Source organism: Rutidosis leptorrhynchoides, chromosome 6 (genome assembly GCF_046630445.1).
Source record: "Rutidosis leptorrhynchoides isolate AG116_Rl617_1_P2 chromosome 6, CSIRO_AGI_Rlap_v1, whole genome shotgun sequence".
NCBI classification, from domain to species: domain Eukaryota; kingdom Viridiplantae; phylum Streptophyta; class Magnoliopsida; order Asterales; family Asteraceae; genus Rutidosis; species Rutidosis leptorrhynchoides.
Genome location: NC_092338.1, coordinates 323,142,227 through 323,164,375, shown reverse-complemented (window position 1 = coordinate 323,164,375; position 22,149 = coordinate 323,142,227). Strand labels below are relative to the sequence as shown.

Genomic DNA, 22,149 nt, shown 5'->3' with positions numbered 1-22,149 from the left:
AATTTAACATCTCATTAAATATAATAACAATGGGATTAATTACATTTAACAAAATCATTAACTTAAAGGTTTCAAAACAACACTTACATGTAACGACTAATGATGACTTAACGACTCAGTTAAAATGCATATACATGTAGTGTATTAAGATGTATTAGTACACTTTTGAAAGAATTCAAGACACATATCAAAGTACTTCTTCTTAGCAAATATTCTCACAATTACATTCTCGTTCATTTTCATCAATAATTCTACTCGTATGCACCCGTATTCGTACTCGTACAATACACAGCTTCTAAATGTATATACTATTGGTATATACACTTCAATGATCAGCTCTTAGCAGACCTTGTGAGTCACCAAGACATGTGGGAACCATCATTTGGCAACTAGCATGAAATATCTAACAAAAATACAAACTACTGGAGACTATATGTGTACTCCATATTCACGTGAACTAGCACCAACCATAACACTCTCATTTTTCAACTTTCATGCATCAAACAACTCTCTCTCAAGTGTTCTCTCATTGTTCTAAGTGTTCTTCATCATCTTCAACAAAATCTAACTCAATCTAGTTCATAAATCCTAACCAAGATCACCTTTCAAAACAACTACTCAAGAACACTTTCAAGTTTACAAGTCTACTTCCAAGCTTTCTAATTCATCCCAAGTAATCATCTAAGATCAAGAAACCTCTGTTATTTATAGTAGGTTACCATTTTAATTCAAATTAACACTCATATTCAAACTTTGATTCGATTTCTATAACTATAAACTATCTTAATTTGAGTAAAAATCTTACTTGAACTTGTTTTCATGTCATGATTCTATTTCAAAAACTTTCAAGCCATCCAAGATCCTTTAAAGCTAGATCAATTCTTGTCACTTATAGTAGGTTTACCTACTAAACTTGAGATAGTAATGATGTTCATAACATCATTCGATTCATATATATATATAACTATCTTATTCGAAGATTTAAACTCGTAATCACTAGAACATAGTTTAGTTAATTCTAAACTTGTTCGCAAACAAAGTTAATCCTTCTAACTTAACTTTTAAAATCAACTAAACACATGTTCTATATCTATATGATATGCTAACTTAATGATTTAAAACCTGGAAACACGAAGAACACCGTAAAACCGGACATACGCCGTCGTAGTGAAACCGGGGGCTGTTTTGGGTTGGATAATTAAAAACTATGATAACCTTTGATTTAAAAGTTGTTCTTCTGCGAAAATTATATTTCATATGAACATGAAACTATATCCAAAAATCATGGTTAAATTCAAAGTGGAAGTATGTTTTTCAAAATGGTCATCAAGATGTCGTTCTTTCGACGAAAATGACTACCTCTTACAAAAACGACTTGTAACCTGTATTTCCGACTATAAACTTATACTTTTTTTGTTTAGTTTCATAAATTTCAGTTCATTATGAAACCATAGAAACTTGATTCACTCAAAACGGATTTAAAACGAAGAAGTTATGGGTAAAACAAAATTGGATATTTTTGCTTGTTTTAGCTACGTGAAACTTTATAACAAATCTATACTAACCATAACTTAACTAACTTATATTGTATTATACATGTATTCTAACATATATTATGTAATCTTGATAGACCATAGACACGTATACAATGTTTTGACATATCATATCGACGTCATCTATATATATTATTTGGAATAACCATAGACACTCTATATGCGGTAATGCTCGAGTTAGCTATACAGGGTTGATGTTGATTCCAAAATAATATATATATATACTTTGAGTTGTGATCGAGTCTGAGACTTGTATACACTGGGTCGTGGATTGATTCGAGATAATATATATTGATTTATTTCTGTATTACTAACTGTGGACAACTAATTGTAGACTACTAACGTTGGACTGTTAACTTAACAAATTTTAAAACGTCAAAACGTAATAAAAATGTTGTGAATATATTTCGATCATGTGATGCCCCGTACAAAACCATCGTGTACGAATCATCAACAACAGGATCATTACAAGGTTAAGTACTATATGCTGTAATTAAAGAAATTGCATTCACGATAAAAAGGTGATGTCATAACCGACATCAAATGTTTTACATTTCAAAAGCATGCTTCACTAAGTAGAAGCAAATAAATAAGTGTACGTGACCCCAAAGGTCGTTACATAACATAGTTTCAAAAGTAAATAAGTTTGAATGCAAGATAAGTAGTCATGCGATAACAACTCTAAGCAGCGGGTTCTACAGCACGACAAGTAAGACAGCGGAAGCAACCTCAAGCACCTGAGAAATACATGCTTAAAAACGTCAACACAACGGTTGGTGAGCTATAGTTTAAGTATAACAGTATGTAAGGTAGGCCACGAGATTTCAGTGCTACAAAGAGCGTTTCAAAACAGTATGATAAAGTATATGTTAACCGTGGGCACTTGGTAACTAACTTAACGTTTAAAATACCCCCTGAAAGTACACTTGGCGAGTGCGTATGTTTACGAAGTATTAAACACTCGTTGACTGCTAGCGCGACTAGCCCGAGTGGGGATGTCAAACCCTATGGATCCATATCTAAGATTCGCGTTCACCGGTTCATAAACCAATGATTAAACGTTACCGAGCTAAAGGGAATCTTTATGCCGTTGTATAACCCACACATATATAAGTTTAAGTACTCGTGCCTAGTATGTAAAACATAAAATCCGCATGTATTCTCAGTTCCCAAAATAAGTTAAAGTAAAAAGGGAATGCTATAACTCACAATGATATGTAGCGGTAAAGTAGTAGTCGGGAAAGGTGTGCAAGTAAATGGTCCGAAGTCCTCAACCTAAGTCAAATAGTACTAAGTCAGTAAATCGTCTTAATAGGTTTAAAATTATGTAATTAAGGTCTTAAGGGTCATCATCATTCATCATCAAACAAAAGGCGTAAAGTAAGTTTCGTTTATGAAAGCAGTTTTCAACAAAGTCTGACTTCAGTCAGTCACCACGGCCTGTACCCTTACTGAACTAAGGTGAGACCAGTGGCCATGGCTCCGTCTATGAGTCCCTTAAGTGTGGTAAAATTTACAGAAGCAAACTCGTCTTGGTTTGACCGTGGCGACGGTCTAAGTGCGAGTAGGTCAGAAAGTTCTGCACAACGTTAAAGGACATAGTGACGATCGGAGGGCCATAAATCCTAAACCGTAACTCGGATTAAGACGAGTCCTATATGAAAAGTTATCTACACGAACTGAGCTATCTGAAAATCAAGGTTACAGTAGCCTAGGTGTACTGGTCTGTTACAGAAACCAGAAAAACAGAAACTGTACACAGGAAACAGAAAAGTAAATGGACATAGTGACGCTCGGAGGGCCGTAGACTCTAAACCGTAACTTGGATTAAGACGAGTCTTATATGAAAAGTTATCTACTCGAAAAGTTCTATCTAAAAATCAAGGTTAGAACAGCCCAGGTCTACTGGTCTGTTCCAGAATCATCAGGTCAGTAGGTTTTGGACAGAACAGTGAGTTTAAAAGGGGTTCCGGTGGTCTTGGTGCTTGATGTTCATCATGGTTCTCATCCTTGATGCATATAGCTTCAAGTGTACAACTCATTGATGTATATACATCATCTTAACCAAGTCTTGACCATCATAACCCATGTGCAATTCTAAGACATGAAGCACAACTCACTTAAGAGTTGTATGAAGTTTGATGAACCAAAGTTGCATCAAAGTCTTAGATCTAACACATGCATGGACTTTAAAGCTAATAACAAGTTACAAACTTAAAAGTAAACTAACTAATCAAGATCATAAGTAGTAGAACATAGTTCCTAGTTTGATCTTGAAGATCCAAGACTCAAAAGTCTAGATCCAAAGTTACATTTAAAGAAAACTTGTTTGTGTGTTCTTGAACTTCCAAGGTTAACTTGATTTGTTCAAGAGATATGAGATCAAGACTAACTTGTAGTACTTGACCATATAAACTAACTACATGAAATTAAAGTGTATAAAATAAAGAAACAAGTTAACTAAACAAGTAATTAGTTCAAGGGTTGCTCATACTTTAAAGATTCAACCAAAGTTGATCTTTAAGTAAAGTAAACTTTAAGTTTACTTCCATGACTTACAAGTATGATTTCAACAACAAGAACTTTATAATCTTTGAAACATTATATGTAGAACCTAAACTAGAGAGTTTAGTTCTTGATTGTTCTTGATGAATACAAGATATTATGAAGAATCAAAACTAGGAAGTTAGATTCTTGAAAGTTAGTAAGTAAGTAACAACAACATGTAACAAGAATCAAACAACAAACAAAGATTGATGATGATGAATGCTTATGAAATCAGTTTTTAGCAAGGAAAAAGAGGAGAGAAAAGTTCATATTACTTACAAGTAAGTAGAGAAAAGTGAGAGAGAATGCTTGAGAGAAAATGGGAGATGAATGTGTGTTTGAATGAGAGAAAATACAAGTGAGAGTAATGAAGGAAAAATGAAATCAAAACACCACTAAATGGTCTTCATGGATTCGGCATTCAGCAGAAAAGGGAGGGGGAGAGGTTAAGTTTGATGGTTATTAGCATGTAAAGTTCATAAAGGTGGTTAATGAATGGTCATGCATGGGGAAGGTGTGCAACTAGATTCCTTCAAGTATTAAACTAAGTAGTCTCCATCTAATTGATACTTACACTTGAAAGAGTGGGCTAGTCAAGTCCATTTAAAAGGTAGGGTGGGCTTACAAGTCTTAATTCACGAGTCCATTAACTAATCAAAGCCCAAGTTCAATTAATTAACAATTAAACCCAATTAAAGCCCAAGTAACTAACTAATAGCCTTAGTTAATTAAAATGATTAATAAATTTAATCATGAATGTAAATAATATCTAAAAATATTATTCGTGAAAGTTCCGGGTGTCACAAAGACGTTTCGGGCCCTTAAAAGTCAAGTACGGGCAATCATGGCAACATGTAAATGTAATAACGTACATTCGTTTAATCACACGTATTAACAATAATAATTATTAATAAATAAATGTTGGAAATTCCAGGGTCGTTACAGATCATATGTTGATATATATGTTATATTTGTTATAGGTTTGTGAATCGACCCGTGGCCAAGTCTTTTTTCGACGAATTGAAAATCTGTGAAAGTGAGTTATAGTCCCACTTTTAAAAATCTAATATTTTTTTGGGATGAGAATACATGCAGTTTTATAAATATTTTACAAAATAGACACAAGTACGTAAAACTACATTCTATGGTTGAATGATCGAAGCCGAATATGCCCCTTTTTGCTTGGTAGCCTAAGAATTAGTAAACCAGTCTACTAATTGACGTGAATCCTAAAGATAGATCTATTGGGCCCAACAAACCCCATCCGTTATTGCGGATGCTTTAGTACTTCAAAATTATCATGCCTGAAGGATGTCCCGGAATGATGGGGATATTCTATATGCATCTTGTTAATGTCGGTTACCAGGTGTTCACCATATGAATGAATTTTTTTTATGCAGATTGCTATTATGCATGCATGTTGTTTATGAGAAATGGAAATATGAAATCTTGTGGTCTATTAATACGATTTGATAAATATATAGGTTAAACCTATAACTCACCAACATTTTTTGCTGACGTTTTAAGCATGTTTATTCTCAGGTGATTGTTAAGAGCTTCCACTATTGCATAATAAATTAAGGACAAGATTTGGAGTCCATGCTTCTATAATATTGTTTAAAAACTGCATTCGAGAGTTTACTTTGTTGTAACATATCAATTATTGTAAACCATTATGTAATGGTCGTGTGTAAGCGTGAAATTTAGATTATCAATACTTGATAATCTAGGTTATGTCCTTTAAACCTTTGTCGATAAAATAAAGGTTATGGTTTGTTTTAAAAACGAATACAGTCTTTGAAAAACGTCTCATATAGAGGTCAAAACCTCGCAACGAAATCAATTAATATGAAACGTTTATAATCGATATGAACGGGACATTTCACCGCAAATGGCCGTCGTAAAAGAATTTTTGTTTCTTTTTTGCTTTTCTTTAAAAAAATGTGGATCCCACTCTCTAGTGTCGCAAAAAGCCGTCGAAAAAAGCAATCGCAAAAGACCTTTCACGGTGAACCTTGGACGTCGATGTATTTGCGGCGAGATATCTCCGCAAAAGGCTTTTGCGGCAAGTTTTAGGGCCTTATGCGGCGATAAAAATCGCCTCAAATGGGCCGATTCCCTGAAGTGTGTTAAACTTGGAGTAATTGAGTCATAGATTCTTTAAGTATTTAATTATATTACTCAAGTACTCTTAAGTTGAGTTTTTATGGATAAATTAACATGAGCTTGCCTATTTATAAGATCATAGTGCGCAACGAAAGTGTTAGGATTATTAGCTATTATAATTAAGAAATTGATATGATTAGGTTTTGATATATTTTTTACATATAAAACTATTTACTTATTTTTATCGAATTTCGAGGACGAAATTTCAATAAGGTGAGGAGATTTGTAACATCTCAAAATTTAAGAAAAATCAAAATTATATATATTAGCTATGGTAAGTAAGATTCGTTTGACGAGAAATTGTGGTCAAAAGCCAGCTATTCTCAGGGATTATTGATTTTGATTAACAAAGTATATTAACTAATTAAAATGAAACAATACTTAAACTTTAATGGTTTTAAGCAAAGAGCATAAACAAAAGGTCAAAGATATAAAGTTGTTATCAATGAATTAAAAGCTTTATTCCTTTAAAATCTCAATTGATACAATTCATTCAAACAAGTATTAAGGTTTATCAACTGTTCATATAACTCACATAGACATAAGTTCTTCAATTTATCTAGAACACTATCTTGAGCACTTTCATGTAAATTATATAGCTTGTCTTTATCCCTAGCATATTTAACACTAAATGGATATAGAACAAATAATCAACTCACAATAATAAGTCTTACAATAATTGAATTCGATAAATTTAAATTAAACGATAACTTGAACAATTCAATAATTCATAAATCCAAAGACTTTATCAACACAAATCATGAATCACAATAAATACTTGAATGAAATCATAAATACACAACTTTTCACTGGAAGGAATAAATAAGAAACTTAGCCAAGCATATTGGTGATGATGAACACGATGATAGAAGGATGAATCATGATGAACACGTCTTTGATCCTTGAAACAATGATGAATTTAATGTTAGGGTTTGTGTTTGGAGCTAAAAAACTAAGTTGGGAGAGAACTCAATTCGTAGATAGGGGTTTCGTTTATATAGGAATCACTAAATTTGTCCCCTAAGTAAAAAAAAACCCCAAAAATCGGCCATAAAATAACTTCCAGGAATAGTCTGGAGTAATTTACGTCCATTATGGCGTAATTTACGTCTGAAATATGCAAAGGCGTAATTTTGGACGTAAAAATACGCACCATATGTGTTTTTTTTTTTTTTTTTTACTATTTTTCAACTAACAATGATGTAATTTACGCTAAGGGTGGCGTAAATTATGCCAACCCATATAAAACAAAGTTGTAGATCTATGAAATACGGACGTCTAGAGTTTTGAATCACCTCAATCGGAGGTTGTATGCTCATGTTATGGCCAATTTCGTAACGGCTCGCAAGAGCCGATTTTTTCAGCATCTTTTTTCTTCTTTTCGCACATTCTATGCATGAAAACCCACAAAACTACTTCGTTTCCACCATTAAAAATCACATAAAATTCTTGTCATTAATCATCATTCCGAGCATAAATTAAGAACCGATCACCCCATTACATCTATATATGTTTAGGTGCCATTTTATTCTATAATCTTCAACATTTACTTTTACTACTACAATTAAAGTACGAAATTAATTGGAAGAGGTTTCACTTGACAAGCAATGGTAAAAGAAGTTGAGTATGGTAAATAAAAAAATCTACTAATTAGTTGTATGATTTAATCAAGTGAAGGAAATGAGGAAGCTTCACTCATTAGTCCTTCAAAGTCCCATTCTTCAACTTTTAATATATCTTCTCCTTCCCAATAATTTTCAAACCCTCCTGCTATGGCTTGTACCTTATGCTTGTTATTGCTATAACTTTGGTTCATGATGATATTGTTCATATTGCTAGTCATGATCAAGGTGTTCTCATCATCTAGATTTTCACTTTTCATATCCTGATTGTTGTTAGGTATATTATCTAATGGTGATATATTAAAAATCTCATCTTCTAACCCTAAATTCCCTCCAAAAATCTCATAACATCCACGATAACTAATTCCATTACCATTTGTTCCAACTCCTGATGTTGTACCATGGCATGATCCATGCATGATCGACATGTTTTGACCATAATGATCACCCATTAAGGGCAATGGTTCCATCATTTGTTCCATATTCATGGCTTGCAAAGATGATGATGATAACGATCGTCGTGTTGAATCCATGTACATAGCCACGATGTTGCTAGAATCGTGCATGGACATCAATCCGCCCATGATATTGTCCCTATATTCAGAAGAGCGTGAATCATGACTTGTGTTTGGTGATGATGAGTTTGATGTTGATTTCTTCACTCTCTTTTTTACCGTCGAGTTCCAGAAATTCTTGATTTCATTATCTGTACGACCTGGCAATCGAGCTGCGATTTGGGACCACCTAAATCAATATAATAAGTTTATAATTAGTAAAGTTAGGACGATATATTACTAAAGAATTATGAATAATGAATACAACTAAATGTTGTAATAATGTATATACATGATTTTTATTTATAGACTGCGATGAATTTATGATGTAAACTCAGTAGTGTCCTATTTTTTTTTTTTTTATAAAGTACCCTTCATAATTAATAGTCGTTTAACTAAAAAAAATTATAAATTCTACGAATACATGGGGTCCCATAGTTCAATTTAATGAAATCTTATACAAATTTACGAGTATTTAATAAAGAAGCGTTTAATGTAGTGGGGTCATGGGACCCCATAATCCACAAGCTAAACTCGCCCCTGTTTATAGGCTAAGATTACTTGTTGAACAAATAACAAACTGTATTTGAAAATCAAATAAAACTAATAATTAAAGATAGACATTGAACAATTATAATCACTAAATAATCCCTAACTAAAATATTCTAGATATATCATCTAATATTGCCCTAAGTTTGAACCGTAGAAAGATGAACGATCAAACTAGATTATTTTAACAAAAGCAGCTAGCCTTTTTCGGTGGCGGTGGCGGTGGCGGTGGCGAGTGGCGATGGCGGTGACAGAACTTTTCAGTGGCAACAGCTGACCGTTTTTTGTTGCGGCAGCGGCTGACCAATTTTGATAGCTGCGACATGCCATCTTTGGTGGCGTCTGATTCAATGGAAAACTGCGTCCCACTTAAAGTTGCATAACCTTCATCAGTGGCGTAACCATGATTCCACCAACGGCGAATTTTTTTTTTAAGGTGTTCACATCAACTGTAAATTTTTTTCTTCAATGAAAATACAACCTTTTGGGTTGCTTTTAGGTTGGGGCAAAATATGAAGGCTTTGGGCAAAATACGAAGGTTTTGAATCATGAGCTTTTGGGTTGGGGGCGAAATATGGAGACTTTTTTGCCAAAATACAATATTTTTCTTCAACGTAAACAGTCCAACAATGAAAAACATGAAGGCTTTTGAGTTATGGATATTTAGGTTGGGGGAAAATAAAAAATCTAAAATTTTGACTTTAAAATTTTTAAATCCACTAAAAGCAAGTCCCCCAACTCTATTTTCGCCACTGGAATCAAACTATATTTGAAAATCAAATCAAACTAATAAAGATCCACATCAATAAAAATCACTAAATAATTCCCAACTAATATACTGCAATATATCCTCTAATAATTACACGTGAAATACGGTTTGAATGCATGAAATGCATGGATGTTGGCTTCATTTATAAATAAAGTATTGAAATGGACAGTGGAGTATCTTTAACTCAAAGCTAGGTTACATGTGGACACACACACACCTAAGATATCCCTTTATTCCCTTAATTTTAGCTTTGTACCAAATTCATAGAAATTTGTACGGTACAAATTAGTTGAAAACCATGTAATTAATATGAGTTTCAAAACTTATAATTACAGAATTATTCAATATCCAATAACCGATTGCTTACTCATATGTTTTATTTGAATGTGATATTACAAGTAATGTTTCTCCATAGAATCATTGTGGATTCATTGGTTGCTTAAAGTTATTAGAATGTAATGTTAAATGTATATAATATTGTACAAGTGTAAGAAGGATGTTAAAATGTGAATGATAATTATGTCTTGTTACACTTTCTTTGATCAAATTATGGAAGATAATGATTGGTAGATCCATTAGGGATTTGTTAGACGACTAAGGTCAAAAGCACAAAGATTAAATTTGCATTGTAATTAGTTGCAAATATAATTATGTGACCATGATTTTGACATTTTACTTGTTAAAATGAATTATATATATATATATATATATATATATATATATATATATATATATATATATATATATAGTGATAGGATCAAGAGGGAAGTAACCATTCGGGGGGAAGCGGTGGGAAGCAAAAACTTTTTTTTTTTTTGTTTTTTGAAAAAACTTTGTTCACGAACATTATAGATGAGATGAAAATATGAACATTTAGTAGAGACACTTTGTGATAAATGTTTTTATTTTGGCGGGAAAATGCTCGAACAAGTAATATATAACAATTATCGTATTTTTTGAGCGTATTTTGAGATTTTAGCTATTGAGGTTTAGATATTAGGGTTTATAGAGTTTAGATATTAGGGTTTAGAAATTTAGGGTTTAGGGTTTAAATTTAGGGTTTAGATTTAGGATTTAGATTGAGTTTTTAACACGAACGGTTTAGAGTTTAGGGTTTGGTGTTTTGGGTTTATGGAATAAACCCAAAACACCAAACCCTAAACCCTAAACCCTAAACCCTAAACTCTAAATCGGGCTAAATTTTACTTCACAAAACATGAAGAAAAAAAACGTTCATATTCTTCACGGACAATATTATCTTGAATGTTATTTTTGTCGATCGTTTTTCCGCCTAAATAATAACATTCATTGCGAAGTGTCTCTTCTAAATGTTCATATTTTTGTGTGATCTTGATGCCGGAAAAAAAAATTAAAAAAAAACGGAAAAAAAAAATTTTTTTGCTTCCCCCGCTTCCCCCCGATTGGTTACTTCCCCATTGATCCTGCCTATATGTGTGTGTGTGTGTGTGTGCGCGCGCGCGCGCGCACCTAAATTAGGGTAGAGAAAAAAACCGAATATATCAAATCTAATTGTATTAATCGTCAAAATCGAACTAAATTAATTAAAACAAATAGAGAATTTTGGGTTTAGTTATTACTTTTGGATTAGCTGAAATTTATGGTTCGATTTCATAAATAAAGAATGTCAGATCCATTTAATTGCAAAACTTCATTAAATTCTACTTTAATTAAAAATAAAAATAAAAATATATAAGATACTAATGATCACATATAACTATGTTTATTTGTTTAGCCTCTGATTCAAGTTACTAAATTTAATTCAATCTTCAAATCATTTAGTAATTGAAAATTGAATAATTAATTCTTTTTTAATTTTAGGTGGTGATAACTAATCAGCGGTGTTTCTAAATGGGAGTCATGTTTAATTTATCACTATCAGTGTAGAAATTTTAAATGACTTCTTTTTTTATCAAATACGGAGCAACCATTACTATTACTATTAATCAATAAATGATTGAAGAATTTTATAAACTAATACAACGACACAACGACCGTTAATGCTCGAAAATAGTAAACAAACTAGTAAGATCGACCTAAAACCTAATTAATTCAAACCGAGCCAAAACGTAAACGGTCATACAAGTACAACTAACCACCACAACCAAACTAATAAACAATAAACAACCACAATAAACAAAGCAAATCAAACAAAACGATTAGAGTACCTTAAGGCACAACCCAATAAGTGAACCACAACAAACTAAAAACACAAGAGATCAAAAAACTGAAAACAACTAGGAGGGGCCTTTACCAATCATTTTGTATGAAAGGGACGTTAAATCCCATTTTTATTTTATGTGTTTATTTTTGAAAAAAACTTCTATTTTCTACCTTTTGGAAAGTTTTTACTTCGTTTATATTAGTATAGTCAGTAATCTATACATATATATAAACGAAAAAGTTATTCTTAATTGTGGTTGAAAGTTATTTATGGACATATATATCTATATATATTTTATATATATATATATATATATATATATATATATATATATATATATATATATATATATATATATATATATATATATATATATATATAATAATAATAATAATTATTATTATTATTATTATTATTATTATTATTATTATTATTATAAAATATATATTAATTAATATTAAATTAATAGAATACTCCGTATATGCTTTCAAATAAGAAATCTAGGTTCCTATAATACTCTCCGAGGGAGCTTTAACATAGAACTTTCATTTTAGATGTACAGGACCAAATAAGAAATTATTCAATCGATTGGGTATTGAATTTTTATTCAATACAGTACAACTCACAGTTGAAGACAATATCCTCAAAGTGTGTTATGTTTCTTATGTAAATTCAAATGAAAGGTTAAGTGTATATTCTATAATTGTATATAATAATAATAATTATAAAAATATTTTACCGCCGTCTAATGCACGGGCTCTTAAACTTAAAAGAATAATGAAATAGATATTAATTGTGAGAAATAATAAAAAAAATTGTAAACATTAAGTTAATAACAACAATTTTAAAATTTGTCAACACCACGGAATCTTAAACTCTAAAGAATTTTTAAAATTTGTCAACACCACTGACTCTTAAATAATTTTTATACTATACCAATATGAACTGCAAATTACATTTTTTTGCACGATTTTTCACACACCCGTACAATACACGAGCTCAAAAACCTAGTAATAGTTAATAAATAAACAATTTTTTAACCCACCATGTGTATATACGCATACGGTATCTCATCTTTTTAGTTTACGTTCTATAACATTATATATATATATATATATATATATATATATATATATATATATATATATATATATATATATATATATATATATATATATATATATATATATATATAAATTACAAAAGATAGATTAGAAGATTAGATCGATAGATAGATAAATAGATACATAGATAGAGGATAGATAAGAGATAAATGTAAGTATAGTGAAAAGAATAAAAATCCCGAATTCGTGTTAGTTGCTAGTTGAATCGGTGTAACCGAGAGTATTTTAGATGATCACGATGATGATTCTATGAAGATGACGAAAATCACTACCGTATCATGATGTTCTGAATATGTAACTCGATGTTTATGAATGTGCGAGAGTTGGTTACAAGGCTGTTTTGTTCTGGAAAACACCTGGATAAAGTGTGAATTATATGTTCATACAAACTATAATGTCGTCCCAAATTAGCTGTTTTGTAGTAGTGAGGCTTAGCAAACTATAGGCCATGATACTATTTATATGTTCATACTATCGCTCTTACATCACTTAAAATGGATCTAATGCACAATATCTATTTTCTGACTTAACATATGGATTGTTGAACTTTCCTAATTATATTGAAGATCACATTGTTTACATATTTATAATTTTATTAAAAACAATTAAAAAAAAATAATTATTAAGAATTAAGAACTCATACTAAAAAAAACATACTTGAGGTTAAGACATATATGAAAATTGATGATCGAACTTCTTTAATTTATTTTCATTTATGTCATTATTACACAGAACTACTATTTATTACTTTAACAATATTAGATATATAATGGAAAAGTTCGAATGCATATATTTAGATTAAAATAGGAATAATTGAATCAATCAAAATTTATTAAACAAGAAACATAAATAAAAAAGTCATACAGAATATATGGCTAACCTGTTGCCAAGAAGAGAATGAAGATGAACAATGAGTTCTTCTTCTTGAGGTGAAAAAGCGCCACGTTTAAGGTCCGGCCTCAAGTAATTAATCCACCTAAGCCGACAACTTTTACCGCATCTTTGTAACCCGGAATTACGAGCAATGTCACTCCAACAACCTTGACCATTAGTAATCATATAATTCATAAGTTTCTCATCTTCTTCAGGTGACCACAACCCTTTTCTCATTTTCACTGACATCATCGCGTTAGTACCATTCGATAACATATTATTCGTGTCGCTAATACTATCTCCTATAGGTTTCCTCATTAATTTTCAATATATTTACACGTACACACAATGAAACACAATGTGTTAATTAAAAGAAAGAGAGATGAGAGAAAAATGGAGCTTTATTTTTGAATGATAAAAGCTTAGAAAAAGTAGTTCTGATTTGGAGAAGTTGATTAGTTTATAAATAAACAGCCAAATCTACCTGTGTTTGTTTGTTTGTGGAAGAGAGATACGAATGAAATTGGTGATGATGATGATGAAGACGGCAGTGGGGTTTGCTTAGAAATGGGTCATTGAATAGAAAAAAAAAAAAAGAAAAATACTATCATAGTATTGTGATGTGGAGATAAATTTGGAGTTTTTGAGAGGTTTTGAGGGTTTTTGAGTGTAATGTGGAAATATAATTTATTTTTTTTTTTTTTCGATAAAAGAGATAATAATATAATTTATTAATGGGATTTAAAAGTCAATTTTTTGTTATCAAAAACTTTTGAGTTATGTCATAAGATTAGAAGTCGAATGATAATCAATAATAATAATAATAATAATATTAATATAAAATTAGGGACCTATTAATGAAAACTTCATCACACATACGTATAAAGATTTGAGGTGTCATAATACCTCTCTGTCGATCATGTATTTGAGTAATCCATCATCCGTCATTTTTAATACTCGTCAAGGGCCTCATTTTCATCAAATGGCACCAAATATGTATCGAAATCATTTTTGAAGCCTTGTCGTTTGGTGTTGATTTCCCAGGATTCCCCCACTTTTAAATGTCCTTTTACCCTCTGGTGTAACAATGCTACATTACCTTTTTTTTTTTTTTTTTTTTTTTTTTTTTTTTTTTTTTAGTTCAACGGAGTGGCTGGACTATTTTTATAATTCTATATATGCATCAAAAGGAGAAAATAAGGAGTTAGGTTCGGTTACGACGTCGCATCTTCGGATTAGTCATCTAATCTCGGTTTCTACAACAAGTCTAATAGTGTTAGTTGTTAGATAATTTATATCATAAGTTCTAAGTTTTTATTGTTTCATTGGTATAAAATAATTATACAATCAATCATATTGTTCGCCTATCGCGAAGCCAGGATTTCAATGAGTGCTGTCACATAAAATAATTTAATGCTCCGTATCACACCCCTCCAAATTACCATCTGACGGCGTGTTAATTCCGGTCTCACAGTTAACAGTTACGCCCTCTATATGAGACGTTTAAAGCAATCGCATTTAATTTTATTCAAAAATTAACTTTCAAAAACACAAGTCAATAATCCCAAAATAGAAACACTGTTGTGATCGTAACCACAAGCCAACAGTATTTAAACAGTATAAAAGTTTTAAATGCGAAAGTAAATAATATTCTTTAAAATCAAATGCTGACTCCACGGCCAGTCATGCAGCAAACACATCGGAAGCATACCTCTTAAGGACCTGAGAATAACAACACGCAAAAACAGGTCAACAAATAATGTTGGTGAATCTACAAGTTTAAAGTAATGTAACGGTATCTAAAAAACAGTTATCAGAAAAATAGTTTTAGTTTCCTTGACCACGAGATTCTATCGTTTGCATAAACCGAGCACCTGAATACTAGCAATGACCCGAGTATAGAAGCCACTATACCCGACCTTACCTCGTAAAATGTTATACACTTGTTCAAATGTATTTAATGTTCAAAGTAAATGCACCACTGTTTTTATAGCGGGTGAGGTTGTCAACCTAACGGATCCGTCCATCTAAATTGTGCTTACACCGATGGTATTAAAAGTATTCAAGCTAGATGCTTTTTGAACAAACTCATTATGCATATGTGTAGTACTCATGTCAATATAAAAGTATTTGAAAATGTAAATATAACAGCGTGTATTCTCATCCCTGAAAAACATGTAAAAAGCGGGCCTGTAGACTCACCATAGAATAAGCTCGGAATGAAAGACAAACGACTTGTACGGTTTAGACCCGAGTAATGCAACCTAAGTATACGTATGTAGGTTGGTCAATATATGTACCTTATATAAGTGTGGTTTCATAGTGTACGTTGTCTTATTGCTCGACTCGACGCGTTCTAAAGTAAAAGTCAACTATATCATGCAAGTCAAACAAAGTCAACCGAAGTCAAACCGAAAGTCAAACTTGGTCAAAGTAGTAAACTAAAGTCAACATCAGTAGGTTCATGTCAAATATTGGTCAACATGTCAAACCTAAGTCAAACAATACGTTTTAGGTCATGAATGATCATTTTCACAATTTCAGTTTATCGTCATGCACAAAATTTATGAACACGTAGCATACTTAGCACATTATCTCATAGTACAAAATTCAAGTAAATATGACAAACTCCAGATCAAAAATATACTTAAAATTGATTCCAAAAAGTCCAGCCAGGGACTCATACGACAATTAAAAGTCAGGAATCAGAAGGGATACATTTGGGGTTTGCCAAGTCAGTTTCTGACCGCGCACTGATTTCATTTTGGCTATAACCGGAGTTAGGAATATGAAATTGATACAAGACCAGTGGCCATAGTTCAAAGGCAAATCAAATTAACACATATCAAAAATCTAGCAACTTTTATTTAGCCAATTTGTACAGTTTATTCGTGCAAGTTGAACATTCAGTTTTCAGCTCAAATCAGAATTCAAATAAAGTATGGCTCTATTGTACTCAATGCATAAGATTTCAGAGATTGACATAAACTAACAATAAGTCACATATAATGTTAAGTTTCATTTCCAATAAGAATACATGCTCAATCAATATACAAAATCCACATAGTACAAAACCGTGTTCAATTTACAGATTCGATTCTCATTTAGTTAGTCACATTTGCATACGATTATCCGAAGATCTAGATACAATTAGCCTATGATATCCACATGAAAGATGAAGTACTTTTTGTCTACTTTTCAAATATGCAAATCTTTAATCACAAAAGTTAACACATTTTATCATACAAGGTTATTTTCATGCAAGTGCTGTATAAAACTACATTTACACTAATTCTAGCATATCTCGGGCTATACATAAGCAAACGACATGATATCCTAGTCTAACTTGAGTGTTTTTAAATTATATTTCCAGTGGTATAAGTCTCACATGTTAATTCGTTTTCTATCAATACCAGATTTCTGATCAAGCAACAAAAACACAACGATAATTCAAATCGACATAACTTAATCATACGGAAACGAAATCAAGCGAATCCAAAGCTTAAACTCAATAGTTTTTCTCAAGGAATCTGATTATAACATAATAATTAACATTTGAAAAACTTAATTTTTCTGATCAAGCAAATACAAATTCGTTTTTAAACCCTAGCGCATCAAACAATCAAAATAACGATAACGATTAACACGTACGCGTATAGAATTGAGCAATTGACAACATAACTATAAAACTCACATGAAAATTAGATTTTAAGAATTAGGGTTTATGCAATTATACCTTTGATCGCTAAAAGAATTATATCAACGCGTAGAGGAGATCGGGAATTACAACTTTCGTGTTCAAGGTTTTGTCAAAAAGTGAAAATTGAATGGTGGTAGTGGTGATGGTGGTCGACGGTTTTGGGAGCCAGGGAGAGAGTCGACTGCTTTTTTTTTTGTAAGGGTTATTATGCAGTAAAATTAGGTTAAGTCTTGTATTATATAGTTAGGGCCTAACACAAATTAGCATGGATTAGTCACTAGTGGCCCAAAGTGGAAAGAAAAGGGGTGGGATAGTGGGTTTCGGCTGATGGGCCCCATGGGAGTGTTCCCGGGCTCGTATTTTGTAATCCCGTGTAATCGTGGTCCGTTTTAAGTGCCGTTTAGTCGTACCGAAGGCCCAGAACGCTAACCCGATCGTTAAACGCAACCAATTGTTTAATTTATTAAAAACCCAATAAATTAAATATTTTAAAAAGTTAATAATTAATAAAATTAATTATTAAAATAAACCAGAGCGTTTCGTTGCTCAAAAAGCTATGATCAAAATCGTATCGTTTTTATCGTATTTCATTATCCGAAATATTTATTTGAATTAATATCAACCCATATTAATTATTAAAACCCTCCGAAGATCAATTATGCATTTAATACACGTAAACACATAAAAGTTAAATAATCGCCGTTAAATAAACTAACGGAAGGTTAACGGAAGTAACGGAAAAATCAGGGTTGTTACATTACCCACATGTTATTGAAAATTTTGTCCCGAAAATTTAGTGATCGTCTGCTGAAGTAGTTTCCTCGGGAAACAGTTGCGGATATTTCAGCCTCATCTGGTCTTAACGCTCCCACGTGAACTCTGGTCCTCTTCTCGCGTTCCACCGAACTTTTACGATAGGAATTCTGCTTTGCTTCAACTTTTTGACCTCACGGCCCAAGATTTCAACAGGCTCCTCAATGAAATGAAGTTTGTCGTCGATACGTAGTTCCTCTAAAGGAATAATCAAATTATCATCGGCTAGGCACTTCTTTAGATTGGATACAGGGAAAACGTCATGAATACCGCTGAGTGCTTGTGGCAGTTCCAATCTGTAAGCTACTGGTCCAACTCTTTCAGTTATCTCAAAAGGTCCAACATATCTAGGACTCAGTTTACCTCGTTTCCCAAATCGTACAACACCCTTCCAAGGTGATACCTTAAGCATAACCTTGTCTCTAACTTGGAACTCTATGTACTTTCGTCTAACATCGACGTAACTCTTTTGACGACTTCGATCCGTTCTCAATCGTTCCTGAATCTGTAGAACTTTCTCAGTTGTCTCCTGAATAATCTCAGGACCTGTCAACTGACTATCTCCCAATTCGCTCCAACAAACGGGAGATCTACACTTCCTTCCATACAATGCTTCAAAAGGTGCAGCTTTAATACTCGCATGGTAGCTGTTATTGTATGAGAACTCAGCTAGTGGTAAATACTTATCCCATCCGTTTCCGAAATCAATGACACACGCTCTCAACATGTCCTCAAAAGTCTGAATAGTTCGTTCGCTCTGGCCATCCGTCTGGGGGTGATATGCTGTACTCATATCTAAATGGGTTCCCATTACTTTCTGCAATGATTGCCAAAACCTGGAAGTAAATCTGCTGTCGCGGTCGGATATAATGGATATAGGCACTCCATGCGTAGAGACAACTTCCTTAATATAGATCTGAGCCAACTTCTCCATTTTATCAGTTTCCCTTATCGGTAAGAAGTGTGCGGACTTAGTGAGATGATCTACGATAACCCAAATAGTATCGTGACCTCTCGCCGTTTTCGGCAGTTTCGTAATGAAGTCCATGGAAATACCTTCCCACTTCCACTGGGGAATCTCTAGTTGAGTTAATAATCATGATGGCTTCTGATGCTCAGCCTTGACTTTAGCGCAAGTCAAGCACTTCCCGACATAAGTAGCAATGTCAGCTTTCAAATTCGGCCACCAATAAAATGCCTTTAAATCTTGGTACATTTTATCTGATCCCGGATGAATTGAGTATCTCGACTTGTGTGCTTCCTCCAACACTAGTTCTCTCAATCCACCAAATTTTGGTACCCAAATTCGGTTAGCAAAGTACCGTGTTTCATCCTCCTTGATGTCAAACTTCTTATCCATCCCTTTGAGAAATTCAACATCAACATTCTATTGTTTCATGGCTTCTTGTTGTGCTTCGCGGATTTGTGATGTGAGATTCGTACGGACAACTAAATTAAGCGCTTTAACCCTAAGAGGTTTCTCTCGCTCCTTTCTGCTTAAGGTGCCACAACATTTGTCTTGCCCGGATGGTTTTGAAGTTCGCAGTTATAATCGTTAAGTAGTTCCATCCAACGTCGTTGTCTCATGTTAAGCTGTTTCTGATCGAATATGTGCTGTAAACTCTTATGGTCAGTGAAGATAGTGAACTTGGTTCCAAACAGGTAGTGTCTCCACATTTTAAGTGCAAAGACAACAGCTCCTAACTCAAGATCGTGCGTAGTGTAGTTCTGCTCGTGTATCTTTAACTGACGCGATCCATAAGCAATAACCTTGTTTCGTTGCATAAGCACGCAACCCATTCCTTGACGTGAGGCATCACAATAAACAACAAAATCTTCACTTCCATCGGGTAGAGACAATACTGGTGCAGTTGTTAACTTCTCCTTCAACAACTGAAATGCAGTCTCTTGCGGTTCTGACCACTCAAACTTCTTGCCCTTATGAGTCAATGCGGTTAATGGTCGGGAAATCTTAGAGAATCCTTCAATGAATCTCCTGTAGTAACCAGCTAGACCAAAAAATTGCTTAATCTGCGTTGGCGTCTTTGGAGTTTCCCAATTCTTAACCGACTCAATCTTTGCTGGATCGACCTGTATTCCATTGGCCCCTACAACATGGCCAAGAAATTGTACTTCTGGTAACCAAAATTCACACTTAGAGAACTTTGCATACAACTGCTCTTCTCTAAGCATAGTCAATATCGAACGTAGATGCTGCTCGTGCTCTTCTCTGTTCTTGGAGTACACCAATATATCCTCAATGAACACAATGACGAATTTATCTAGGTATGGCTTACACACACGGTTCATGAGGTCCATGAACACTGTTGGTGCGTTAGTCAAACCAAATGACATCACTGTAAACTCGTAATGGCCATAACATGTTCTAAACGCTGTCTTCGGGACATCAGCTTCTTTGACTCTCAATTGATGATACCCGGATCTCAAATCAATCTTTGAATAACAACTAGATCCTTGTAGCTGATCAAATAAGTCATCAATCCTCGGTAGCGGATACCGATTCTTGATTGTCAACTTGTTCAATTCTCTGTAGTCGATACACAATCTCATCGACCCATCCTTCTTCTTAATAAACAGGACCGGAGCTCCTCAAGGCGAAGAACTCGGTCGAATAAATCCCTTGTCTAACAACTCTTGCAATTGACTAGACAACTCTTGAAGTTCTGGGGTGCAAGTCTGTACGGTGCTCGAGCCACCGGTGCCGCTCCTAGCACTAAGTCTATCTGAAACACAACTTCTCAATGCGGTGGGAGACCAGGTAATTCCTCCGGAAAAACTTCAAGAAATTCCTTAACTATAGGAACGTCTTCGGGTCTCCTTTCTTCTGGTACAATTTGGCTTACATGAGCCAAGAACGTGATACATCCCTTTCTCACATACTTCTGGACTTTCTAGCAGTTAATGAGATGTAATTGTGAGCCATTCTTTTCACCATAAATCATCATAGGTTCACCGTCAGCAATAGGAATATGAATAGCCTTTAGGTCACAGACCACCTCGGCTTTGTTACCAGCTAACCAATCCATTCCAACCACAAGATCAAAACTTCTCAGTTTAATAGGTATCACATTAATGCTAAAGGGCTTACTTTCTAACGTCAAAGTACAATCACGATAAATCTTATCAGCTCTCATCAAGTTACCATTCCCTAGTTCTATGGAATACACGTTATCTAAGGAAGAAACAGGTTTCTTCACATTGTGACAAATATCCTTAGATATAAAACTTCTATCGGCGCCAGTATCAAACAAAACATAAACAGGTTGATCATCAAGTGAAAACGTACCCGTGACTAGCTTTGGATCATCACGAGCTTCCGCAGAATTGATGTTAAACGCCCTTCCTCAAGCATTCCCATTGTTGTTCTTAGGACAGTCCTTCTTAAAATGACCCGGCTGTCCACAACCATAACAGTTCTTACCACCATTAGCATTGTTCGCGTTGCTTGCAGTGCTGTTGTTGGTGTTGCCGTTGAGATTAACCTTGCAATCTTTTGACAAATGACCAAACTTCTTACAACGGTCACAATTTAAAATAGAACAATTCCCAGTATGATGCTTGCCACACTTCTGACATTGTGGCTTTTTGCCCTTATACCCGGAGTTAGTTCCTGTTGTTCCAGTGTCGTTACGGTAAGAATCTTGCTTTTTGAACGGCTGTTGATTGAAATTCTTGT

At 33.4% G+C, this 22,149-nt stretch overlaps 1 protein-coding gene across 1 annotated transcript; it reads right to left on the bottom strand.

Moving 5' to 3' along the window:
- Positions 1-7,929: 7,929 nt before the first annotated feature.
- Positions 7,930-14,257, bottom strand: LOC139855788 (transcription factor MYB83-like). The gene is made up of 2 exons (XM_071845032.1): positions 13,947-14,257; positions 7,930-8,632 (listed from the first exon to the last, which is right to left on the bottom strand). Exons 1-2 carry the CDS (start codon positions 14,255-14,257, stop codon positions 7,930-7,932), a joined length of 1,014 nt encoding a protein of 337 aa, XP_071701133.1.
- Positions 14,258-22,149: the final 7,892 nt, after the last annotated feature.